This window comes from Sorex fumeus, unplaced genomic scaffold (assembly GCF_029834395.1).
Source record: "Sorex fumeus unplaced genomic scaffold, SorFum_2.1 ptg000053l, whole genome shotgun sequence".
Lineage (NCBI taxonomy): Eukaryota > Metazoa > Chordata > Mammalia > Eulipotyphla > Soricidae > Sorex > Sorex fumeus.
The window spans coordinates 1,876,128-1,902,392 of NW_026606110.1; the positions used below are offsets into that span (position 1 = coordinate 1,876,128).

At 39.3% G+C, this 26,265-nt stretch overlaps 1 protein-coding gene across 5 annotated transcripts in view; it reads left to right on the plus strand.

The window, feature by feature from the left end:
• The window catches only part of VPS13B (vacuolar protein sorting 13 homolog B), a 667,453-nt gene that overhangs the window by 100,906 nt on the left and 540,282 nt on the right, over positions 1-26,265 (plus strand). For all 5 annotated transcript variants that reach the window (XR_008793959.1, XM_056124953.1, XM_056124949.1 and 2 more), the window contains exon 16: positions 11,975-12,156. Coding sequence is in view for 4 of the 5 variants with exons in the window: in XM_056124953.1 (XP_055980928.1) it covers positions 11,975-12,156 (182 nt within the window). In the remaining variant the exon portion in view is untranslated. The remainder of the gene's footprint in view (positions 1-11,974; positions 12,157-26,265) is intronic.

A 26,265-nucleotide genomic window follows, 5' to 3' on the forward strand; every position in this document is an offset into this window, starting at 1 on the left:
GTTAAGAACAGTCGTGAACACATCAAAACTCACTGGGTACAGGAAGAGCAGGGGCTGTAAAATTTATTTTACATAACCAAACAACAGGTACCCTTAGGTCTAGGGGAAAGCCATTACAGTTTCCTATTCTGCTTTTGCCTGTGCTGCCCTCTACACTTTACATTTAAAAGACCCTAAACTGATTAATACAATTCTTTCCTGGGTGCATTTTTGCTTGCCTTGTTATCTGTTCTATTTTTTCCTGGGTACATTTTTGCTTGGGCTGGAGCGATAGCAAAGCGGGTAAGGCGTTTGCCCTGCACGCAGCCAACATGGCCGACCCGAGTTCGATTCCTCCGCCCCTCTCGGAGAGCCCGGCAAGCTCTCGAGAGTATTCGATATGCCAGACACAGTAACAACAAAGTCTCCAATGGAGGCGTTACTGGGCCCGCTCGAGCAAATCGATGAACAACGGGAGGGCCTTTACTTTTACATTTTTGCTTGCCATATATATTCTAAGGATGTAAACTGTTGTTTTGCCCACCAGGACTCTCCCAACCTTGGGTTTGTTTTTGCTTTTAAAGGGGTCAATTTCCCACATCTTCCCCCTGCCACCCCCCTCCTCCCCCCAGTGCCTTTTATTTTTTAAAAGAGGACTGTTAGTATCATGATTGCATTGTTTCTTGGCGTTGAATTTTCCAGTGGTCGAGATGAAGTTGATTTCTGGGAGTGGGCCAATCTGGTGGTGGGGTGGTAATGCCATTTCTGGATCTGGTGCAGAATCTTGATGCTGTAACAGATTTTCATTCAGAAGATTAGGATTCCAGTTCCTGAAGAATCCATATTTTAATGATATTCTAGAATTCCAGTTTTGTGTGATGGATGTTATTCCACCAATACCAAGGAGTGCCCCACTTCTTCATTTTCAGTTCGTATAATCATTTGCTGATGTAATAAAACATTAAAACTGTTAATCATTTTGGACAGACTTGGGTGGGGCAATGTGTTTTTCTACTTTATTCCAAGTCACTGATTGATTATAAGGGAGTGCAGTCATAAATACATGTATTAACAAGGGTCACAGAGAAGTTTAGATTGATACATAAAAAAGCCTCTTGCTAGTGTTTATGGGAAAATACAATAGGGATCAAATAATAATAAATGCATTAGGCCACATTTTTCTAGCAATAACTGGATGTAAAATAAGAGGCTGAGGAAAGCCATGGTATTAATGTACTTTTTAAAGAAGTAAGTGATAATTCATTTTTCAATATCTAGGTAGTATGTCTTGATTATAGAGCACAGCTTTAAATAAGTTTCCAAACTATGTTCTTTGGAGAATTGTATCTGCCCTAGGACAAAGTGGGAGCAAAATAAAACATCTGTCTATTAAAAAATAAAAAAGCCTCTTGCTATAGGCCAAGATACTGACTGCTGATTCCAGTGCTCCTGGTAGAGTTATGAATGGAAGCTTGAGTTAAACCTCTCCGGTAGTGTTTTAATCTGGGTTACTAATAATGAAGTGTTGGTGAGGTGTATGTGTGACCAACAGATGCTGGTCACATGCTACATTTGGTCGGTTACAGTCTTGCGCTCAGCATATAAGCTAGTAAATAGAATAATATTATCATGGCTAAAGTGGATCTTCTTGGATCTTAGGTGCCCTCTGGCTTGGGTGCGTCACTTCTACTTGTTTTCCTGCTCTCTGAGGCCTCCGCAGGTGATTCTGGGTGTTGTGGTTCCAGTTGCTTTTTGGCCTCGATTGGGATGTCTCTCCTTGTAACTGATCAGCCCTGAGGCCTATTCCAACCTGGAGGTTTTTGCTAGGGGTGTAATTTCCTACAGTCAAATTAGTGAAATAAAAAGTAATTTAGGGGGCTGGAGCGATAGCACAGCGGGTAGGGCGTTTGCCTTGCACGTAGCCAACCTGGCCGACCCGGGTTTGATCCCCAGCATCCCATATGGTCCCCCGAGCACTGCCAGGAGCAATTCCTGAGTGCATGAGCCAGGAGTAACCCCTGAGCATCGCCGGGTGTGACCCAAAAAGCAAAAAAAAAAAAGTAATTTAGGCTCTTCATCACTAATGACCAGGGAGATGCAGATGCAGATCAAAACAATAATGAGATATCATCACAGAGATACACCACAGAGATGGCTCACATCCAAATTAAAAAAGGCACAAAACTCCTGTTACTAATCTCGTCCACTCTTAGGTGTTAGTCTCCTATTTTGTTACTTAATGTTCCCCAGATGAATGCAATCTTTCTATGTCTATCCCTCTCTTTCTGACTCATTTCGCTTTAACATGATACTTTCCATGTAGTACCACTTGTATGTAAATTTCATGACTTCATCTTTTCTAACAGCTACATAGGCTTGGAGGCCAGCCACACACTCTAGGGGGAAAGTGAGCTCAGATAGAGAAAGGAGCACCAAATAAAGGGTATTGGGAGGATCCTCACAGGATGGGAGAAGCATGCTGAAAGTAGACTATAGACCAAACATGATTGCCACTCAATGCCTCTTTTGCAAACCACAACACCCAAAAGAAGAGAGAGAACAAAAGGAAATACCCTGCCACAGAGGCAGGGTGGGATGGGGAAATGGGGGTGGGAGGGATACTGTGACCCGTGGTGGTAGGAAATGGGCTCTGGTGGAGGAATGGGTGTTTGATCATTGTCCAATTGAAACCCAAGCACAAAAATTTGTAAATCTACAACTGTACCTCATGGTGTTTCACTAACAAAAATTAAAAAAAAAATGTAAATGATGTAGAATGGGCACTGGTGGAAGGATGGGTACTGGGTCATTGTATAACTGAAACCCAAGCACAAAAATTTGTAAGTCTACAATGGTACCTCATGGCGTTTCACTAATGAAAAATTTAAAAAAAATTAAATTATTTTCATGACAACAACAACAACAAGAAAACCCCCAAAAACCAAAAGAACAAAGGCAACTGGTGCTGGCGCGGATGTGGGGAGAAAGGGACTTTCCTTCACTGCTGGTGGGAATGCTGGCTGGTTTAGCCCTTTTGAAAAACAATAAGGATGTTTCTCAAAAAATTAGAAATTGAGCTCCCATTTGACCCAGCAATACCACTTCTGCGAATATATCGCAGGGAGGCAAAAAAGTATAGTAGAAATGATATCTGCCCTTGTATGCTTATTGCAGCATTATTTACAATAGCCAGAATCTGGAAAAAAAGCCTGCAAACAGATGACTGATTAAAGAAACTTTGGTACATCTACATAGTGGAATACTATGTAGCTGTTAGAAAATATGAGGTCATGAAATTTGCATATAATTGGATCAACTTGGAGAGTATCATGCTAAGTGAAATGAGTCAGAAAGAGAGGGACAGACATAGAATAACTGCACTCAATTGTGGAATATAAAGTAACAGAATGGGAGACTAATACCCAAGGATAGTAGAGATAAGGACCAAGAGGATTCCTCTATGGCTTGGAAGCTGGCCTCACATGCAGTGGTGAGAAGGCAGCTGAAATAGAGAAGGGACCACCAAGTAAATGATGGTTGGAGGGCTCGCTCAGGATGGGAGATGTGTGCTGAAAGTCGACTATAGACCGAACATGATGGCCACTTAGTATCTGTTATTACAAACCATAACACCCAAAAAGAGAGACAGAATAAAAGGGAATGTGCTTGCCACAGAGGTGGGGGGTGGGGGGAGAAGGGGTGGGGGTGGTGGGAGGGATACTGAGAACATTGGTGGTGGAGAATGGGCACTGGTGGAGGGATGGGGACTCGACCATTGTAGGACTGAAATGTAATTGCAGAAGTGTGTAAGTTTGTAATTGTATCTCACGGTGTTTGATTTAAAAATTAAAAAAAAAAGTAATTTAAATGTCAGTGCCCTCAAATCCACTCTCTTCTACTTGTGACTGGGAGATAAGTAATGCAGTTGATGTTCGTTAACTCTTTATAACTTTAGTTACGAAGTGTAGTAAAGAGGCAATTCATAATCTGTACGACAGAATCTTTTTAGAACCTAATGACACCACCTATCCAAGCTGCTTTGGGAGCTGAGGATGTCATAGAAAGGGTTGAGCACATGACTGGTGTATGTGTGGTCGGAGTTGGACCCTGGCAGTGCAAGCCTCCATCCATCTGCTCCGACCCCCTATCACCAAGTGTATTCCTGAGTGGAATGTGGCACCACCAGCCTGGAGGGCACTGCAGTGCTAAGGCGTGGACCTTTTGGCTGAGTACTATGGGAACAGGGCCCTGCGGTTCTCATTTCCACTGGGTTTGGCCTCTATAAATTTGATAAAAGATGCTTCTGTCCTGTTGACCCAAGAGAAAGCGTAGGAGTAAGGCTCCTGCTGTGCATGCAGCCTGCCCCTGCTCTGTCTCCAGCACTGCATTTGGCCTTCCCAGACGCCACATGGAGTAAGTCCTGAGCACTTCTGTATGTGCTGCCTCTGCCACCCCTCCCCCCAAATAAATAAAAATGCACCATAAACATGTTTTGAACAGCACTTAACACCTACTAAGGTCTTTAGAAGTATTGTCAATAATAGTCATTTATATTTAAGTGAACATAGATTTAATCATAGGGAAAATGAAGATTAAACTACTTTGGGAATAGTTATACTAGTATTATCTAGGAAATGGGAAATATCCTAGGAGATTAGGCAAATTGGTATATATTTGTGTAACAAAATACAGCTTCCCTATAGAGCAGTGAATTGCAGGGTATAGGCAGTTAACATTTTTCTGTAGCAAAAACTTTGAACATAAATGAAACATACTGTGTGACTTAATTTACATAGATTTCAAGAACAGGCAAAACTAATCTATGGTTAAAAAAATCTAAAAGAATTGATAGCTTCTTGGAGAAAGTAGGAGGAAGAGTGACCTGGACCGGACATGGGGAATGGATAGCAATTTCTGGGTTTTATTTTCATGTTTTGGGCCACACCTGGTGTGCTCAGGGCTTACCTCTGGCTCTGTGCTCAGAGATCACTCCTGATGGGCCCAGAAGACTGTGTGGGATTGAACCTGGGTCAGATATGTCTAAGGCAAGAAGCTCCCTAGCCGCTCTTTTATCTCCCAGTTCCCATAGCATGCTTTTTCAAATAACATGTTATAAATTAATGACATGAATTAGCATCTTTAAAATATTTGCCATGAGGGCAAGAGAAATAGTCCAAGGGTTACGGTGCTGCTCTTTCTGGGCCTGAGCACTGTAGTGGCTGTTCCCAATCACAGAGTGCTTGTGGTCCCTGAGCATCACCAGCTGTGGTCTCAGTTCCATTTCCCCCAAGCGCTACACAAAATAACAACAAAATGTCTGATGTGTATTCTATTTGAAATTGATTTTTAAAAATAATTTTAATTGAGGTATCAGGATTTACAAAACTGTTAATAATATCTTTCATGTATCCATCATCCTGACACCACACCTACCACCAGCAAGTCCCTTTCTTTTTACAATATCATAAGGGCCCCTTGCACCCCTCACGCCCACCTCAAGTTCATTTCTTTAGACAAATCTTCAGTTCTTAGGACTTTGACCATTTTTTGTTCCCTTACTGTGTTTCACACATTCCAGATCAATAGAACTAATATCCTGGAATTCCACATGATTGTGGAGCAGGGCTAAGTTGAGAAAGTAAAGTTTTTTCTCCCCCCCCCCCACACGTACACACACAGGCACACACACACACATAAAAATCAGTATGAATAATTCATTGCTAAACCATTGTAAAATTCACATAAAATAGATAAATCTATCAAATGTAACAAAGTGAAGAGAATTAACCTTTTTTATTTCTTTTTGGGTCACACCCAGCGATGTTCAGGGGCTACTCCTGGCTCTGCACTCAGGAATTACTCCTGGTGGTGCTTGGGGGGACCATACAGGATGCTGGGAATTGAACCTGGGTCAGCCACGTGTAAGGCAAACACCCTACAAGCTGTGCTATCGCTCCAGCCCCAAGAATTAACTTTTAAGGAGAAATCTGAATAGGCCTATAAAAGTAGGAAAGTGTGTTTTATCCTAAAAAAGAGACTGACTTTACTTTAGAAAATATTATAGATACTGCCTAAAGTCTTAATAAGTGAAAGATTATAATAATAGAGCCCGGCAAGCTACTGAGAGTATTCGATATGCCAGACACAGTAACAACAAAGTCTCCAATGGAGACGTTACTGGTCCCGCTCGAGCAAATCGATGATCAACGGGAGGGCCTTTACCTTTTACCTTTACCTTACAGGTGTAAGAAAAACACCTGACCAGAAATAGAACATTTAATATACACGAAGCATTAATTTATTGTTGAAAATGTACCTTCCCTTAGTAAGTTAGGAGAGATTCTTGGCTGTGAAGAGATAGTACAGTGGGAAGGCAGAAGAGACAGACACCCTTGGGGGGGGCACGGTGCCGTAGCTTAATGCATAGTCCATTCACATTTAGAGCGATAGCACAGTGGTAGGTCGTTCGCCTTGCGTGCAGCTGGCTCGGCCAAGCCCGGTTCGATTCCTCCACCCCTCTCGGAGAGCCCGGCAAGCTGCCAAGAGTATCAATACTCGCCCGCATGGCAAAGCCTGGCAAGCTACCCGTGACGTACTCAGTATGCCAAACACAGTAATAAGTCTCATGATGGAGATGTTACTGGGCCCGCTTGAGCAAAAGTGGGCGTGAAACTGTATCTCATGATGGTTTTCTGAGTATCCTTTTTGTTTGTGTAGTTTATCATAGAGCTTTTGGAATTCCTATAATAATATATTCATTATATGTTAATACTGGAAAATTGACTTCTCATTTATGCATTTTATGAAAATCAATAGGGAAAAGTATACATGTGTGTCTATGCCAGGCTAATAAAAGGCGGTTAAATGGTGAGAACTGTTGGATCAGATGGAAGAAAGAAGAGCTGAGCTTTAACCTTCATTTTACTTACCGTGACTATTTTTAAATGTTTTCTTTTCATTGAGTATTGATTATTGTATAAGCTAAAGAGTCATTGTATATATAACTAGTTTTCTAGCTTTTTAAACTTTCTGAGTTGTATTAGTGATTTTTTATATTAATTTTATTTTGGAAAAAGTGATCTAATCTTATTTTACTGTGCAGGATATGAGTAATAGCAAAAATACTTTTTTGGAACCAATTTATAGGTTGAAACTTTGCATTTGGGGACTTTATATAAATCTTCAGTTCCAGCTGTTTCTGGGGATATTCTTTCAATTGCTGTGAGGTGTGTTGATTTTAAAAGAATGGATGACTGTTCCTCAAGTGTATGGATGGCAAAATTTTTTATGTTATTCCTATGAACACGAATGGCTGTTTAAGTTAATTCCTTTGCATCAATAAGTGAGAACTACTTCCAGTTTCTATTTAGAATTGTACAAGAGGAATATTCTTTGTGGGAATACCAGATGGTCCAGGAATTTCATTAGGTCTGTATCACAATTTGTTAGCAAATGGTATAAGCGGAGTCTTTAAAAAGTATTAGTTAATTAGAGCATAGTCATTTTCAGCCTTTGCTACTACATAGTCAAGACCTACTTGTTTCTATTTCCTTAGATTTATCCTGGATTTTTTCCAAGTTGAGTTTTAATGAGTTGTTTATCCTACTAGTAACATTACAATTTATTATTCCCTTGAGAGTAATGCTTAAATTGATAGTTTTAGACCTTTTCTGTCAAAATATTCTGAAACATATGTTCAGGATAGGACTTCAGGATAAGTGAAATGGGAATTTTTTACATAAGTTATTTTATTCTGATCAACTTAGCTGTTAATACATAAAGTTTACTGATACTTCAAAAAACTTAATAAGTCCAGAAGTTGTTAAATATTTTAGCATTAATTTTATTGAGCTATTTTATTTTAAATGGTTTAATAAAAGGATAGTGGGAAAAAGCACTAGAAAAATTACACTTTTATACTTTTATTGTGGGTTTTCATTGACATTTTAAGAGTCCCCTAAATAACTTAAAATTATAAAAGCTATTGATTTGTTTAAACATTTCCGAGGCAAATGTGAATTTGATGAAATGATTGTGATTTTGATGAAATGAATATATTGGTATTTTTATTTTCTACACTTGTTAGGCTGTTATATAAAGCTCAAAATTGATAGATAGGAAAGGAGAAAAAATATCCCCTTCATTTAACGACAGTGTTAGCTGTTATCATTTCCCCCCCCCCCCCCCCCCCCCCCCCCATTTTGGTATGCCAGGGATTCAACCCCGGGTTTCACACATGCAAGGTTTGAATTCTGAATTCTGAATTCTGTCACATCATTGGCCCTCCAGGCCCTCCAGGTGATCAAATGATTTTAGTTCAGATTTTTTTTAGTACTATGACAGCTATTTTGTAGCATAGTATTTTGTACCACAGTATTTCCTAAATGCATTCTGCCTCCTGGCCAGATACTTAGTCTTCTCAGCTAATTTCTGACCAGAACCTCTACTAGAATGGCAAATGCAGGTACCCTTGGAAAGAAAGCTTTTAGTCTCTCACCATAAAATGTGATGTTAGTTGTAGAATTTCCTGATTGTTTCACATCACACTGAAGAAGTTCTTTTTAATCTTTTTGTGAAAAATAATAGGATTTTATCAAATATTTTTTTCTGTGTCAGTTGAGGTAATTTTTTTCTTTTGTTTACCAGTATGTTGTGTTGTGTTGTTGATTTTTTCCCACTGAAACACTTTCATTCCCAAGATAAATTTCAGTTGTTATTGTGTATAATGCTTTTAGTACTACAAACTGCTTCATAGTACTGCTTGTATTTCCAAGATTTTGATATGTATTATTGATCTTTTACCACTGTGCTGGAGTGATAGCACAGCCAGTAGGGCATTTGCCTTGCATGGGGATGACCCAACCGACCTGGGTTCAATTCCTCTGCCCCTCTCAGAGAGCTTGGCAAGCTACCAAGAGTATCTTGCTCGCATGGCAAAATCTGGTAAACTTCCCGTGATGTATTTGATATGCCAAACACAGTAACAAGTCTCACAATGGAGATGATAAGGGGCCTGCTTGAGCAAATTGATGAACAATGGGAGGACAGTGACAGTGACAGTTATTGATCTTTATGTGTTTTTTTTTTTTGTATTTCATTTGATTTCTTTTGTGAACCCCTAAAGTTGAGCAGCATCAAGCATTTGACTTACAGGTTGATTTCTAATTTCATGCTATTTTGGTTGGAGAAGATTTTTGAGATACTTTAATCTTTCAAAATTTTTTAAGACTCGTTTTTTGTCCTATCATGTGATATATTACTGAGAATGTTACATGTGCATTTGAGAAATATATATTCTATTAGTTTTGATTGACTTCTATTTATATTCTTTTCACATAATGTGTTTTTCAGACTGATGTTTTCTTTATAGTTTTCTTTCCAGAGTATCTATTAAATTTTCAGACTTATGGGAGGAATATAAAATACAGGGATTAGATTAAGATTGGTTAAGATTGCCTGATTTTACCTAATTATATACCAACTGGTAGGGTGTACAGAGAAACATCAGTTGGAGTGATGTTAGGGCCCATCTTCTGTTTTATATATATATATGTATATATATATATATGTATATATATACATATATATATGATCTAGGCAGGCAGGTAGGTTACAGAAGTGCCCTCATAACAATGGAATTCCTGGGAAGTAATAACCACTTAATCCTAAGGCTATCAGGACCCGCCTTATGAGCTCAGGAACTAAGGCCTGAAAAGACCTTTACCTGGACCAAAGAAGGCTGAACCCACCTTCTAAGAGAAGCTGCAGCAGAAACAAAAGGTCAAGAAAAGGAGTTTCACAGAACACCATTAAACGACTCCCAACTCTATCCACCTGGTAACCACCCTAGCAAAGGACTGTTACCTAGCTAGAAAGCCCCAAGTGGGACAGCTTGGGGAAAACCCTATAAAAGCCATCTTGAACAAAGGAAGAGTGCCCATATGCTGTCCAAGCCCATGTACTGCTTGTGTCCAGGCACACATGGTGCCAGAGAACATGTGATGGCCACATTTCACCTTTTGAGATGTGTACTGGGGCTCTCTCTACCTTTGGAGAAGTCTGCGTTCTCTCTTGAGTGTGTTACTCTTTCTCTAGCTCACCTCTCACTCCTTCTTCTTCCCCTTTCTCAAAAGCTTCTGAATAAAATCTGGTTTTGCGGGGCTGGAGAGATAGCACAGCGGGTAGGGCGTTTGCCTTGCACGCAGTCGACCCAGGTTCGATTCCCAGCATCCCATATGGTCCCCTGAGCACTGCCAGGAGTGATTCCTGAGTGCAGAGCCAGGAGTAACTCCTGTGCATCGCCGGGTGTGATCCAGAAAGAAAAAAAAATCTGGTTTTGCTTTAAAAAAGTTGCCTTGTTTTAAATTCTTATATTTTGACTTGCCAGGCTCTGCTGTGTGGGCAGTATATTCTTGGTAGCTTGCCAGGCTCTCCAAGAGGCGTATATGTATATGTGTATGTGTATGTGTATGTGTATGTGTATGTGTATGTGTATGTGTATGTATATTCCCTCTATGATTTGTTGCCTACTGTCTGAACCCCATCAGATATGGTGTGATAATTATGGAAAATGGGTAGGGAGTGTCTTAGGATGTGTCCAGGAATATGTTCACTCATATGTGAGGCTCTGCCCTAGCGTGTGGAAAGCAGCCTGGAGCATGGCGGCGGTTGGCTGCCAAAGCTGGGTCCCTTGGGGTAGGTAGGGCTCTCACCTTCCTCCCTCTGGGGCGCCCCGAGTGAAAACAGCCTGGTGGTGAGTCCGGTGGCATGGTTATGGAGGCCTCATTTTATGCTTCCTTCCGGGAGAAGCAGCCATGGGTTCTGGAGGGTGGCCAATGAGGAGATTATCTAGTGCTGGCAGGAGGTGGCTTATGGGTATGACCCCTGGGTCGCTGGAGACTGGGGGAAGTGGGCAGAGGATCTCTGCTCCTGGGACCCATTGGGCCCAGAGTCCAAGGTCACAAAGTTCCGCATTACCTGGGTTCTGTGGGACTTCACTCCTGCGTGAGGCTTGGCCCAAGCGTGTGGAAAGTGGCCTGGAGCATGGTGGTGGTTGGGTAGTGGAGTTGGCTGCCAGGGCAAGGTCCCTTGCGGCCAGGAGGGCTCTCATCTGCCTCCCCTCTGGGGCACCCCGAGCGAAAATAGCCTGGTGCAGTATATTTAATATGCTGAAAACAGTAACAACGAGTAATAACGTGTCTCATTCCCCTGAGCCTGAAAGAGCCTCCAATACGACGGCTGGGAAAGACGAGTAAGGAGAGGCTGCTAAAATCTCAGGGCTCGGATGCATGGAGACGTTACTGGTGCCTGCTCTAGTAAATCGATGAACAACGGGACGACAGGGCTGGAGTGATAGCACAGCGGGTAGGGCATTTGCCTTGTAGGCGGCTGACCCGACTGACCCAGGTTCAATTCCTCCGTCCCTCTTGGAGAGCCTGCAAGCTACCCGTGACGTATTCAGTATGCCAAACACACTAAGAACAAGTCTCAAAATGAAGACGTTACTGGGCCTGCTCGAGCAAATCGATGAACAATGGGAGGACAGTGACAGTGACAGTTGTATGACATTGAAACTATATTTTTGTGACTTGCTTTCACTTGAAAAGTGACATAATGGTAGTACTTTCTTTAGAATAGTTGTAGAAGAAAATTATGGGAGTTTATAGCTATATTTGGAATAACATAGTTCTTCCTCTCAGCGTAAACTGTTTACATTATTACTTATAATGGTTATGAGATCGAGAAATTATAAGTAAGCAGGATATTTGTCATGTGTATGCATACATATTCTTGTTTGTATTTTTATTGTAAGAGGTTTTGAAATAGAAAAAGTTGCTTAAAGTTAGAATTGCATATCTGTTATTTTATTTATGAACATTTACATTAAAATATTTTAAATATATTAAAATACATATATCCTCCTTATAATCTTGGTATGTTGTTGTTTGCAAATAACATACTGAATGCTCTTTATTGTTGTTATTTTTTCCTGCAGGACCAAAAGATCTCAGATTCCTGTAACTGAGGGTATATTTGAACTTCCAAATCTCACAATTCAGGGTACAAGAGCACAGACACTTCTGCTGCAAGCGATATATCAAAGTTGGTGTCATATTGGAAATGTCAACTCTTTGGAAATAAATGAAGCTTTGATGAATGAAGTGTTCCAAACTATAGGTAAGACATCTTTTAGAAAAATGTAAGCATTGCGCTTTATGATTGTCTTAACGTCAGTGTTTTGGTCATATGATGACATTGTGCACACACTGTACCAATGTGCTGGTGTACCTCCCCCGCTGCCTCGGTCCATTCTTTTCCCTCTCCCCTACCCACCCCTTCTTAGCAAACTCAGTCTTGAAGACCGAATTCCAGAGTTTGTTTTATTGACCATTGTCCATTTCTTTGCTTTGTTTATTTATATTTCACATAGAGTGAGATTATACAGCTCTCTGTCCTTGTCCTGCTGACTTTGCTTGACATTGCACTCTCCAGTTCCATCCAAGGTCATAGTGAAATTATATTAGCAAGATTTCATCTGTTTTATAGTTGAGTAGTATCCTATTGCGTATGTATCATATTAAAAAAATTATATCACTTTGAGAGATACGGTTACAAAGTTGTTCATGATTGGGTTTAGGTCCTAGAACATTCCAATGCCCTTCCCTTCACCAGTGTAAATTTCCCACCACCAGTGTCCCCAGCTTTCCTCCTGCTCCCCCTCCCCTCCCCTCCACTCCCAGTCTGCCCCTACAGCAGGCTCTCTTCCTCCTCTCTCTCTCTCTCTCTCTCTCTCTCTCTCTCTCTCTCTCTCTCTCTCCTCTTTTTCCTTTTGGAATTCCTGATACAGTTGACTATTTGCATGATAAATTTTTTAGGAGACCCATGTATGTTTGAAGTGATACTTATTTTTTATTATTCTGGTAAAGTTAATAAAATCACTCATGATTTTAAGACTCAAGACAAGATGCTTTTTTATATGAAGAATGTTAGTCCATATTCTGGCTGAATTAATTGCTGATCATAGAAAATATGGTTTGATGCCATTGTTTTTAAATCAGGGTTTTTTTTTTTGGTCTTTATTTGTGTCTTAGTCCAGAAGTTATTAACTTGGGGCTATGAAAGAGTTTTTAATTCATGAATTCCCTTAAATTCCTTAACAAATTTGCGTGTAAACAAATCACCCATTTGTTTACATGTTTTTTAATTTATTTAAAAAAATTAAACATAGTGACTCGGTCCTTTAATCTTTTTATTTCTATTCTCTCACTGCTTGTCTATATATGACATATATATGTATCAAGTTTTTTTTTAAATTTTTAAATTTTATTGATTCACCGTGAGGTACAGTAACAAAACTTTCATGTTTGAGCTTCAATCATACAGTTGTCAAACACCCATCCCTTCACCAGTGCCCATTTTCCACCACCAAAATCCCCAGTATCCCCCACCCCCCACACCTCTCCCTACCTGTGTGGCAGACAATTTGCACAATACTCTCTTTCTCTACTTTAGTTACCTTTGATATTTCGAGACCAGCCCCACTACCCCTCGTACTTGCCGAAAATGCGATGTTAGACAATGTGTTTTGTATTGCTTGTTATGGATACAATATAATGTCGTGTAGCCAGAGAGTAGCCACGAGCTCTAGGGATCCAAACTTTTAATAATTAGGATCTGAAGAGATCACTGCAGCAAGTTGTTTGGGTCCTAGATTTGTTTGTGTGTCCCTGGATCGTGGCCATGTAGGAGCTTAAGTAGACAGTGGCCAGATATGGCATCATCTCGGAGTTCCGTCGGGTGGGGGGTGGGGGGGTGGAGAAGGGCCCACTCCTCCCCTGTTCCATGAGGCTTGGGATTTTCTGCCACTGCTGCTGGTACCTGGAGCTTCTGGCTGACTTCTAGAAAATAGCGACTGCTGGAGCTCCTAGAGGGCAGGCGGAGGGACAACACCTACCCCCCTCTGAGCAGCCCAGTGGAAACGGCCTATTGCAAAGTCCGGGGCCATCTCTGCAGCAAGTTGCTCAGGTCCGAGATTCGTTTGTGTGTCTGGATATATCAAGTTTTAAAAATTAACTCACTGCGTGCACAAAGACCAGTGCTCTCAATGCTCTGAACATTTGTTTATATTCAAGGGTTTTGAGGCCATTTTTCAAATTTGGGTGTAAAATTGCTGCATCACATTGTTGGGGAAAGAATTGGTTGTTGGCGCAAAATACATACAAAGAATTGATGACTGCTCCTGTCATTTTCAAACACCAAGTGAGTTTACTGAAAGTAGAGGAGGCGGAAGGACACTGTGCTAGAGTTATAGGAGCAGGCAGCTGCCAAGAGTGACTCAGATGCTAGTTTTGATCCCCTCTGGAAGGAAGCTTATTTGATTGAAAGGGCAGTGGGAGGAGGTCTTTCCTGGGAAACTCAATCCCATTGGCTGGAATTGGATGTCAACCCCCTTCCATCCTTTCATGTCAGCTGGGAAATGTGATCGCCTTCAGGGTGACGCAGGTTAGGGGGGGAATCCCAAACCTGAAGTGTCTTGGGTCATTTATTTTTTTTCAGGGGAGGGCCACCACACAGTGCTTCGGAGATCTTGGTGCTGCTCCTGGAGTACTCAGTCAACTAAGTTCGGTGATAGGGCCTGAGAATGGATCCCTGCAGTGCCAGGAGCCACAGCACCACCCGGTGGGACTTGAGGGCTTTCAGCCCACAGCTGGTGAGGCTCTTGATATCATGTGGTACCTGGGATCAAACCCAGGTTCAGGGCAAGCAAAGCGTGTGACTCATCCCGTTACTGCCCCTCCGGCCTGGTTATTGATTGATGGTGCACAAGGGAGTTGTCAGCTCTGTGGTGGCCAGGGCGCGTGAGATCTGTTGCTGAGCAGCCTTTCTGGGGGTCAGTGTTTTTCTGGCTGTAGGTGAGAGGGGAGGTCTCTGCTCAGATGCTTTTTTGTCTTAGAACAAGAATTCTCTGCCTAGAAGGTCATTTTTTGTTCTTGTAAACATTCCTTTGTTTATGTCCAGGAATAGACACTTACATGCCATTTAAATGACATATAATTTAAGCACACGAGTAAAAGAATGCCTGGGGAGGTATAAGCAAATACCAAACCAATTCAAAGCTAATTGTCCTTTTGTATCTTTTAATTGGTCTGTTTATCTTCTGATATGAGTTATGGGAATGCTTTCTATGTTCTAAATAGTAGTCCCTCATTAGATGTCACTGTCACTATCCTCCCGTTGTTCATCGATTTGCTCAAGCAGGCCCAGTAACATTGTGAGACTTGTTACTGTGTTTGGCATATTGAATAAGTCACAGGTAGTTTGCCAGACTTGGCTGTGCAGGTGTGATACTCTTGGTAGCTTGCCAGGCTCTCCAAAAGGGGCGGAGGAATCGAACCTGGGTCGGCTGCTACAGTTTTATGATTTGCATTTTTTATTTTAATGGTGATCTTCTGTTTAATTTTCTTCAATTTTAGCCTTGGACAAGTCTTTGCACAGACTTTTCTCCCTTCTTTTTTAAAACTTGATTCTTAGACAATAAGTTTTCATGAACCTGACCTCAATTGCATTATTTCTTTCTCTTTTCATCTTTATCTCCTCTCTTCCTTTCTTTTCTCTAGAACATGCAGTCTGTTCTTTTGAAGTAAGAAATTTCTCTGTGAATTATCTTTACTACTACCAATTCAACACTATTCTATCTAAATGGAATCATTACTGTTTTTTGGTAATTTTAGAACAATTTTTTGTAATTACTGGGGTTTGAGGGCTTGAGGTCAACTCATAGGTAATACTAAGAATTTGGAAAAAGAAAATATAATTGGATAATGTAAATAATTTAGAACTCTTATTTTGTACATAAACATAAAAGCTATATATGTTGTTAGTAACTACAGTTACGGATTAATTTTTTTTCTAGCTGAAAGTAGGAAATAACATGAAGCTAATAACATATTTTTGAATATGAAGACATGAGAAAAAAATATCTATATAAAAAATAGAAAAAGAGTATTTTGAGTATAAAGAGAAAATGGAGTATTTTTCCAAAGGAAAGCAAACTAAAAACATTGACAATTAATGATAACCTTTTAAATTCTGAAATCTGTAGACAATAGAGTATTTAAGATACACATAAATGTAAGTGTAAGCTCTTCCTGAAAAATTTCAAATGTGAAGAATCTTACTGTTAAAATATTGCTATTTGATTCTCTGCCTGGAATAACAGTGATGAGAAACCAGAATTAAATTGGGAAATAGTATTACTCAAAGGGTAGAAATTAATTAGATAGCTAAAATTTACATACACTCAGTTTGTTTTTATTATATGAAACCTATTTTGTTTTGTATAATGAAAACTAATCTCAGAAAAATGCATTTAAAATTTTTTTATATAAATAAGGTATAAAGAATAATTTCAGTGTAAAGACTAATTTCTCTGTTTTATTGGCTTTATTATTTCTTAAACATTCCTATTTAACCTTATTTTTGTTCAATAACAGGAGCTGTTAAACAGGTCTGTTTATAAAGTCACATGAGGTGCTGGACTTCACTGATGCTTAGAATATGTAACTGAATATGTAATTTTATGCATATCTTCTCAGATTAATGATGGTGCTTTATTTTTTTGTTTGTTTTTATTAGTGAGACATCACGAGGTACAGTTGTAGACTTACAAATTTTTGTGCTTGGGTTTCAATTGTACAATGATCAAACACCCATCCCTCCACCAGTGCCCATTTCCCACCACCACAGATCCTAGTATCCCTCCCCCCCCCATTCCCCCCACCCCCATCCCACCCTCTCTCTGTGGCAGGGCATTCCCTTTTGTTCTCTCTCTCTTATTGGGTGTTGTGGTTTGCAAAAGAGGCAATGGGTGACAATCAGGTTTGGTCTATAATCTACTTTCAGCATACTTCTCCCATCCTGGGAGGGTCCTCACAACACCCTTTATTTGGTGCTCTCTTCTCTATCTGAGCTTTCTTTTCCCCTAGCACGTGAGGCTGCCCTCCAAGCCATGGAGTAAAATTCCTGGTACTAATCTCGGTCGTTCTTGGGTGTTGGTCTCCTATTTTGTTACTTTATGTTCCCCAGATGAATGCAATCTTTCTATGTCTATCTCTTTCTTTCTGAGTCATTTCACTTAGCATAATACTTTCCATGTAGTACCACTTGTATGTAAATTTCATGACTTCATCTTTTCTAACAGCTACATAGTACTCCATTGTGTAAATGTACCAAAATTTCTTTAACCAGTCATGTGTTCTCAGGCACTCGGGTTTTTTTCTGGATTCTTTCTATTGTAAAGAGTGCTGCAATGAACAAACAATTGCAGATGTCACTTCGACTGTACTTTTTTGCCTCTCTGGGATATATTCCCAGGAGTGGTATTGTTGGGTCAAATGGGAGCTCAATTTCTAATTTTTTGAGAATCGTCCATACTGTTTTCCAAAAGGGCTGAACCAGTCGCCATTCCCACCAGCAGTGAAGTGTCCCTTTCTCGCCACATCAGCGCCAGCACCGGTTGCTTTTGTTCTTTGTGGATATGGGCCCGTCTCTGTGGTGGGAAATGATATCTCATTGTGGTTTTGATCTGCATCTCCCTGATGATTAATGATGTGGACCATTTTCTCATGTGCCTTTTAGCTATTCGGATTTCTTCTTTGTGAAAGTTTCTATTCATTTCATCTCCCCATTTTTTGATGGGGTTGGATGTTTTATTTTTGTGGAGTTCAACCAGTACTTTGTATATCCTTGATATCAACCCCTTATTGATGTGTATTTGGTGAATATGCTTTCCCATTCTGTAGACTGTCTTTGTATTTTGGTCACTGTTTCTTTTGAGGTGTAGAAGCTTCTTAATTTAAGATAGTCCCATTTGTCTATCTCTGTTTTCATTTGCTTGGCCAGTGGCGTGGCATCTTTGAAGATATCATTAGCTTCTATGTCATGGAGAGTTTTGCCAACTTTTTCCTTAATGTACCTTATGGATTCCAGTCTGAGGTTGAGGTCTTTAATCCACTTTGATCTTACTTTTGTACATGGAGTTAGGCAGAGATCTGAGCCCACTTTTTTGCATGTAGCTGTCCAGTTTTGCCAGTACAATTTGTTAAAGAGGCTTTCCTTGCTCCACTTCACTTTTCTTGCCCCCTTATCGAAAATTAGATGGTTGTGTGCTTTGGGGGAGATGTCAGTGTATTCAGTCCTGTTCCATTGGTCTACAGCTCTGCCTTTGTTCCAGTACTACGCTGTTTTAATTATTACTGCTTTGTAGTAGAGTTTGAAGTTAGGGAGGTTGATTCGTCCCATTTTCTTTTCCCCCAGAATTGCTTTAGCTATTCGTGGGGGCTTATTGTTCCATATAAATTTCAGGAGTGTTTTCTCTATTTCTTTGACGAATGTCATGGGTATCCTAATAGGGATCGCGTTGAATTTATACAGTGCTTTGGGAAGTATTGCCATTTTGGTAATGTTAAGTCTCCTGATCCATGAACAGGGGATATTTTTCCATTTCCTCGTATCCTTTTTTATTTCCTGAAGTAGTGTTTTGTAGTTTTCTTTGTACAGGTCCTTTACTTCCTTAGTTAAGCTGATTCCTATGTTCTTGATTTTCTGGGGCACAATTGTAAATGGGATTGTTTTCTTCATGTCACTTTCTTCTCTTTCATTATTTGCATATAGGAAAGGCATGGACTTTTGGGTACTGATTTTATAGCCTGCAACTTTACTATACAAGCCTATTGTTTCTAGGAGTTTCTTGGTAGAGGTTTTAGGGTTCTCTAAGTATAGTATCATATCATCTGCGAATAGTGAGAGCTTGATTTCTTCCTTTCCTATCTGGATGCCCTTAATATCTTTTTCTTGCCTAATCGCTATTGCAAGTACTTCCAGTACTATATTGAACAGCAGTGGAGAGAGTAGGCATCCTTGTCTTGTCCCTGATCTTAAAGGGAAGGGCTCTCAGTTTTTCCCCATTGAGGATGATGCTTGCTGTAGGCTTGTGGTAGATGACTTTAAGTATATTGAGGAAAGTCCCCTCTCTCCCCATTTTGGCTAGGGTTTTCATCATAAACGGGTGCTGGATCTTGTCAAATGCTTTCTCTGCATCTATTGATATAAAATGATGGTGCTTTAAACATAATCTCAAACATCACAATTACATAATGATTTGGCACAAAAGATATGTTCTTTGACAAGCTGTATAACACATCAGAAGAAACCATTTTTGTATCAATGTTTACAAATTATTTCTATTTTGTGAATTGATTCTTAAATTATACATGGAAATACTGAATTATATTACTTAATCTTTAAAACTACATTAATGAATCATTCTCAGTGCTTAAAACAGTAATGAATATATTCATGCTAAATGCTTCTTAGAGATTTTATTTTGTCCATTTAGTTTCATTTGTCTTGGTGTAATGAATGTATCTCTGTCAGGAAGTAAGAATATTTTCACTGATTGTTGACATTTAGGAGAGAGTCCTGATGAGACAATACAGCAATTAGTTGTATGTCCAAAGGAAGCTTGTTATGTTTCCTTGAAGTTTTCATCTCTGTAAAGGTGATGTAATATCTTTATCTACTCATTGAATTGAGAACCAATATGGTATTGCTTTTGGAGTTGATTTACTATTATTTTTCTTGGACATAGAATCCTATGGAATCACATATATGGACTGTTACCTCTGGAGGTGGTTTTATATGAGGCTCTTCAGGAGTTGAGATAACCCCTATCAGAATTAAAGTCGAGGTTTATTATTCTAGTAGTAAAGATAGAGGACCATGGTAAATCCAAAAGGTAAAGAAAGAAAGGAAACGGCATAATAAATAATGAAGTTGGTAAGAGAGGAGTGAAATTGACCACACTGGTTTAGTGTTGTTCCCCCACCCCCGCCCCCTTATTAAAGAAATTGCGTTGTGCCCTTTTCACAGTGACTTATAGGAGGCCACACAGAAAGCTAGGAAAAGTCATGTATTTCATTTCTCTTGGGATTTATAAGGGTAATGGAACAACAGATCTCAAACGGAAGTCGTAATGCAGTGGGATATTAGAAATGTTAAGTCTTATCCTTTTATCTCCTCTTCGCTTAGAGCTACCTACTAAGCATTTCTCTGCTAGTAAGTGGAGTAATGTAGAAACTGGATACTTAAGAAACTTACTTGATTTGTCAAACATGTCTCACCATTTTCATATTGATGTTTCTTATTCATTAATTCCAAGGTTCCTTTTCAATAATATTGATACTGGTACATTATATATTGTGTATTACACAAATGAAAATGCTCAAAACAATTTATTACTTAAATATCATCCCATAGAACTGAACATGTTTGCCACTCAATGCCTCTTTTGCAGACCACAACACCCAAAAGGAGAGAGAGAACACAGGGGATTGCCCTGCCACAGAGACAGGGGGGATGGGGGGATGGGGGGATGGGGGTGGGAGGGATATTATCCATGGTGGTGGAGAATGGGCACTGGTGGAGGGATGGGTATCTGATCATTGTATGATTGAAACCAAAGCACAAAAAATTGTAAATCTACAACTTTAAAAAAAATAAAATAAAATAAAGGGAAAAAAAAATATCATCCCATAGATATTTATTTCTTAAGCCATTTTGTGAAGTCAAGTCTTTCGAGCTTTCTATCACTGTTTTTTCTGCTCAATCAAACTAGCTCTCTGATAAATGAAAATAGAATAAAATAACTGATGTTTTCTCTGTTAGAAATTATATGAAAACAAATATTAAGGCAGATATATTAAATTTTTAACAAAATATGTAGTCATTTGGATTATTGTACTATATATTTTGTTCATAATTCTGATGGTACTCAAACATGGAAATTCCTAACCCTCATCATGTTGCCAGAAGATAAAATACAAAGTCACATATGGTTTTTATTTGTTTGGGAGAACAAGGACTTGCTGCCACATTTTCTTGTTTCAGGTAGTTCATTATTTTGTTGACAATCTTGTTCCATTAATCGGGTATTTTCAGGGAAATTACTTAGAGACTTTAAAATTTGTGGTAAAAGTGATCAAATAGACATTTGAATCCCTTGTTTAAGTGTTGTCTTACTGTTAAAATAAAAATGTACTTTCCAGAATGTAACTGTAAAAGTATTTCATGCAAGATTTCATGTGGGATACCTTAATGGTCGAATAATAAATTTTACCTCATAAAAATGAAATTCAATAATACAGTAGCTTTCTCCGCTCAGTAGCATCTGGTCTATTCTCTTGAGAGCCAATATTTTCCAACTCATTAGGACCATGTCGTTCTGTATGTCGGCAACATTGACTCAGCCAAGCTACCTTTACTTACATAACCGCCAAACTATTAAATAGGTCTCTTGTGGAGTGAAGTCAAATATTCCTCTTATTTTACTTCTGCTTCAGAAGAGGGGGAGAAAATATACATACTGTAACATTTAAACATCTGGTCTGAAACCACATCAGTGTAACTCTGAACAAAGTTGTGGATTCGCCTTCTTCCCAGGTGTGCATATGAAAAGGGGCTTGGAGTTGCTGAAGAGTATTTAACTGTTTAGGAAAGAGGCCGAGGGGGAGTGATATGTTTCCTATTTCTCTGTTTTCAAACGGTTTCTCCTGACATCTGAAAACACTCGCTAATATCTCTAATATGTTAAGAATTGCATTTTTATTTTTCTTTCCAGATAGAGGTATTGACAATAAATTTATCCTTTCCTAAAGATAAAGATTAAAGGTAAAATTTGAATTGAGAGCTATCGCTACAATTCTTGATAATTTAGTAGTTCTGCACTGTAGCACTATCCTCCCATTTTCTTGTTCATCAATTTGCTCGAGCAGGCACCAGTAACGTCTCACAACAAATTGTGAGAGTTGTTGTTACTGTTTTTGGCATATTGAATACAGGGAGCTTGCCAGGCTTTGCCCTGCGGGTGAGATACTCTTGGTAGCTTGCCGGGATCTCTCAGAGGGGCGGATGAATTGAACCTGGGTCAGCCTATTGAGTGCAAAGCAAATACCTTAAGGTATTTAAGCTTGTAGCTGGTTTGCTTGTTCTTTCTTTCTTTCTTTCTTTCTTTCTTTCTTTCTTTCTTTCTTTCTTTCTTTCTTTCTTCCTCCCTCCCTCCCTCCCTCCCTCCCTCCCTCCCTCCCCCTTTCTTCTCTCCCCTTCCCCTTCCCCTTCCCCTTTCCCCTTTCCCCTCCCTCTGTCCCTCCCTCCCCCCCCCCCTCTCTCTCTCTCTCTCTCTCTCTCTCTCTCTCTCTCTCTCTCTCGTCTTACTTGATTTTGGAATCAGGGAAATGATAGTCATATAAAATGAGTATGAAAATGTTTCTGTTGAGTTTTGGGAAGGGTTTCAATCCCAAACCTTGACTCACTGGTCAGAATTTGCTGCTCTTTTGTCTTGCAGAGCTGGATGATGGATAACTTTGGATGCATGATGTTTTTCATGCATATTGCACACATATTTCTGAATGGAAGCATTTTAGTGTGCATGTCAGCCTGTGGTAGGAGTGTATGTGTATTCCTTTGAGTGGACACTTTTTTTTTCAATTACATTTTTAAAGTCTGCAAGAGGAGGTGTCATGGAAGGTGCTTACCCAACTTTGCATTCTGAATCTTAATGTATTGGAAAGGTGCTGGGGGACCCTGATGAGTCACTTTGCTTTAATAAGGCACTGAGGAGCACTTGAATAGGCAGCGTTGTGTCCTGTTGGCTTTTGACAAGATCACAGTAAACCTTGATGGTGGGATTAGATTTGGGGACAGGTTAGTAGAGTGGGGCTGAAAGATAACTGTGGAGGGAGGCATCATTTTCTTTTGAATGAAGCTTCTCCCCTGAAGCCTTATATCTGCTATGACTGGAAGCATCCACCTTTCCCTCCCTGGTTACTTGATCACCCTTGGGCTCACTCTTCTTACACCCTTCACCAAGTAGGCAATAGTGACTTCATTACATGTGTCCTTAAGAACTGCTGTTCACTTGCCAGTGTCTTCACACTCATTCTTTACTGCTTGCTGGATCAATCCCCAGAGCTTTCTGTGACACTTATTGTATTAGTATGCATCTAGTACTGATGTATGCTGTATTTCCTCTGTACACACTTCTTTCATTAACCCGTATCGTGTTCATTTTCTTCTTTGTTGGTATATTGTGATTAATAGCTCAATTAGTCAGATAATTAGTACACAGAACTAGGTTCAGATGCTCTTTGAAAAGATCTTTTCCATCTAACTGTGAAATACATTATCTTTAATTACATGTTGTAGTTTTTTGGTTTTGGTTTGGGGGGTCACTCAGCAGTGCTCAGGGCTTATTTCTGACTCTAGACTCAGGGATAACCCCTCTGGTGCTAGGAGGTACCATATGGGGTGCTAGGGATTGAAACTGTGTGCAAGGCTTTAATTTAATTTCATTTACTAACAGTAAATAAGTTATGATGTATCGTTGTCTTGCAGAGTGTAATTACTGCTCGTTTGGCATCTTTGTTAGAGATACATTAATTGGCCTTTTACTATGATTTCTGTTACTTTTAATAGATGTCATGGAGGAAGGAATAAAAAACATGCAAATTAAACAAGGTGTAATTTCTAATACGATTGTTAATTCATAAAAGGAAGTCTTTAAAACCAGAATTATGAGATGTTAAAATGTACTTTGGGTTAAAAGTAATAAAATTTGTAAGCCAAGACTTGGTTTGAGCAAACAGGAAAAGTTAGTTATGCTAGACATTTTGGGACTATGAATTGGTAGTTTAAACATTAGTCAACACGTTGGCAAAAGAGCTCACCAAATTATGATGAAAGAGCTAACTGATTGATTCCAAATGTATAGTTATGAGTTGATCACACAGAAAATAGTTTTTTTTTAGTATTAAAGAGGTTTCAGATAAGCTATATAAAATGTATAAATAAAAAAATTCTAAAAGTTGCATTTAAAAATGTTTTGGTGGCTATTTTCTAAAGAATATATTAACATTGTTTTCATTTCCCAAAGCATATAGCGTCATTTTCAGCAAGTGGAAATCTAGTTACAAATGAGGAGTACTAAACTGTTTTGATTAATGGAATGTTGATATAGTTAGCAGTGACTACTTTGAAGGTCACTTCCTGTCTACTAGTTCACTGCAGCATAGTTAGGGACTTATGGCTTTTCATTTTACATGAAAACATATTTTTTTAAAAAACAAAATTTAAATCAAAAAAATTTAGTCATCATGAAATTACAAAGTTACCCCTGTTTGGCTTTTAGGCATACACTGTTTTAACATTGATCCCCTTACCAGTATCCACTTCCCTCCACCAATGCCTCCCACCCTTAAACCCCATTTGGCCCCACCAGCCTACTTCCTGCTTCTAAATGAGGCGTGTGTGTGTGTGTGTGTGTGTGTGTGTGTGTGTGTGTGTGTGTGTGTGTGTGTGATTTTGCGCTGTGTTTAAAAGTACTGTTCCTGATAGGATTTCACACGTAACACTTTTACACCTTTCAGCGACACATCCTCCTCTTTGTTGCATGCTTCCTTCCACTATTGATGTTGCCCCCTCCCTGTCCTATCTCCCAGCCATTTCAAGTGGCATGTTTCCTTCTGAATCCCAGTTCTCATGTTCTTTGTTTCCATTGTCTTTGGGTATTCCTCATCCCACCATTATATTTCTTTATATACCCCATATGAGAGGGATCATTCTTTTTTTTTTTTATTGAATCATTGTGAGCTACACTTACGAAACTTTTGTGCTTGAGTTTCATCATACATTGAGAGAGGGATCATTCTGTGTTGGTCTCTCTCCCTCTGGGTAACTTCACTCAGCATGATACTCTCCAGGCCCCTCTGTGTAGCAGCATATTTTATGACTGTCTTTTCTTATGGCCAAGTAATATTCTATTGTATATGTGTACCATAGTTTCTTTATCCAGTCCTCTATTCTTGGACACTTGGGTTGAGTTTAGATTTCGGCTATTGTGGATAGTGCTGCAAGGAACAGTGGAGTGCAAATGTCTTTTCTCCATTTTGCTTTAGGACCCCTGGAGTATAATCCAAGAAGTAGAATTGCTGAGTCAAATAGAAGCTCAATTACCTGATTTTTTTTTTAATGTCCATATTGTTTTTTTCAAAAAGCCTGGACCAGTCGACATTCCCACTAGAATGAATGCGAGTTCATTTCTCCCTGCATCCACACCAGCACTGGTCGTTCTTTTTGATGTGTGGTGTGAGATGATCTCTTATTTTTGTTTGGACTTGCGTCTTCCTGATGATAACTGATGCAGAACATTTTTTCATGTGCCTTTGGCCATTTGTATTTTTTCTTTGAGGAAGTTTCTGTTCATTCATATCTTCTATCCTTTTTGTTATGGCATTGGATGTTTTCTCTTGTAAAGTTCTTATATATCTTGGATATTCCTATGTATCTTACCAGTGCCCTATATATCTTGGATATTAACCCCTCATCAGATGAGTGTTGAGTAAATACTCTCTCCCACTCTGTGGGCTGTCTTTGTTCATGGTCATCATTTTATTTGAGGTGTAGAAGCTTTTTAATTTACTGTGGACCCAGTTTTTAAATATTGACTTCTACTTGCTTCATCAGTGGTCCTTCATTCTTGAAGATGCCTTTAGCTTCATGTAATGGAGAGTTTTACCTGTGTTTTCCTCTATGTATCTGTGAATTCAGATCTGATGTCAAGGTCTTTAATTCATTTTTAATTTATTTCTATTCATGGTATTAGAAAGAGGTCTAAGTTCTTTAGTTCTTCTTTTTCTTTTTCTTCTTCTTTTTTCTTTGCATGTAGCTTCCCAGTTTTCCCAGGACTTGTTGAAGAAGCTTTCCCAGCTCCACTTTATATTTTTTTGCTCCTGTATCAAAAATTAAACATTCAGATACCTGAGGCTCTGTCTTAGGATATTCAGTTCTTTGCCACTGATCTGAGGGTCTGTCTTTATTCCAATGCCATGTTGTTTGAGAATGTTTGACTTGTATCTTTGAAAGGGATTGCATTGGATTCCATACAGTGCTTTGGGGAAATTGGCATTTTATTTATTTTTACTTTTTAAAAAATTTTTTAAAGATTTTTCTTTAAATTATTCACAATGATTGTTTATATTCAATATTTCTTTCTTTTTTTGTTTTGCTTTTTGGGTCACACACAGCGAGACTCAGGGCGTACTCCTGGCTCTGCGCTCAGGAATTACTCCTGGTGGTATATGGGGTCCATGTGGGATGCTGGGGATTGAATTCGGATCGGCTGTGTGCAAGACAAACGCCCTACCTGCTGTGTTATCGCTCTGGCCCTACATTCAA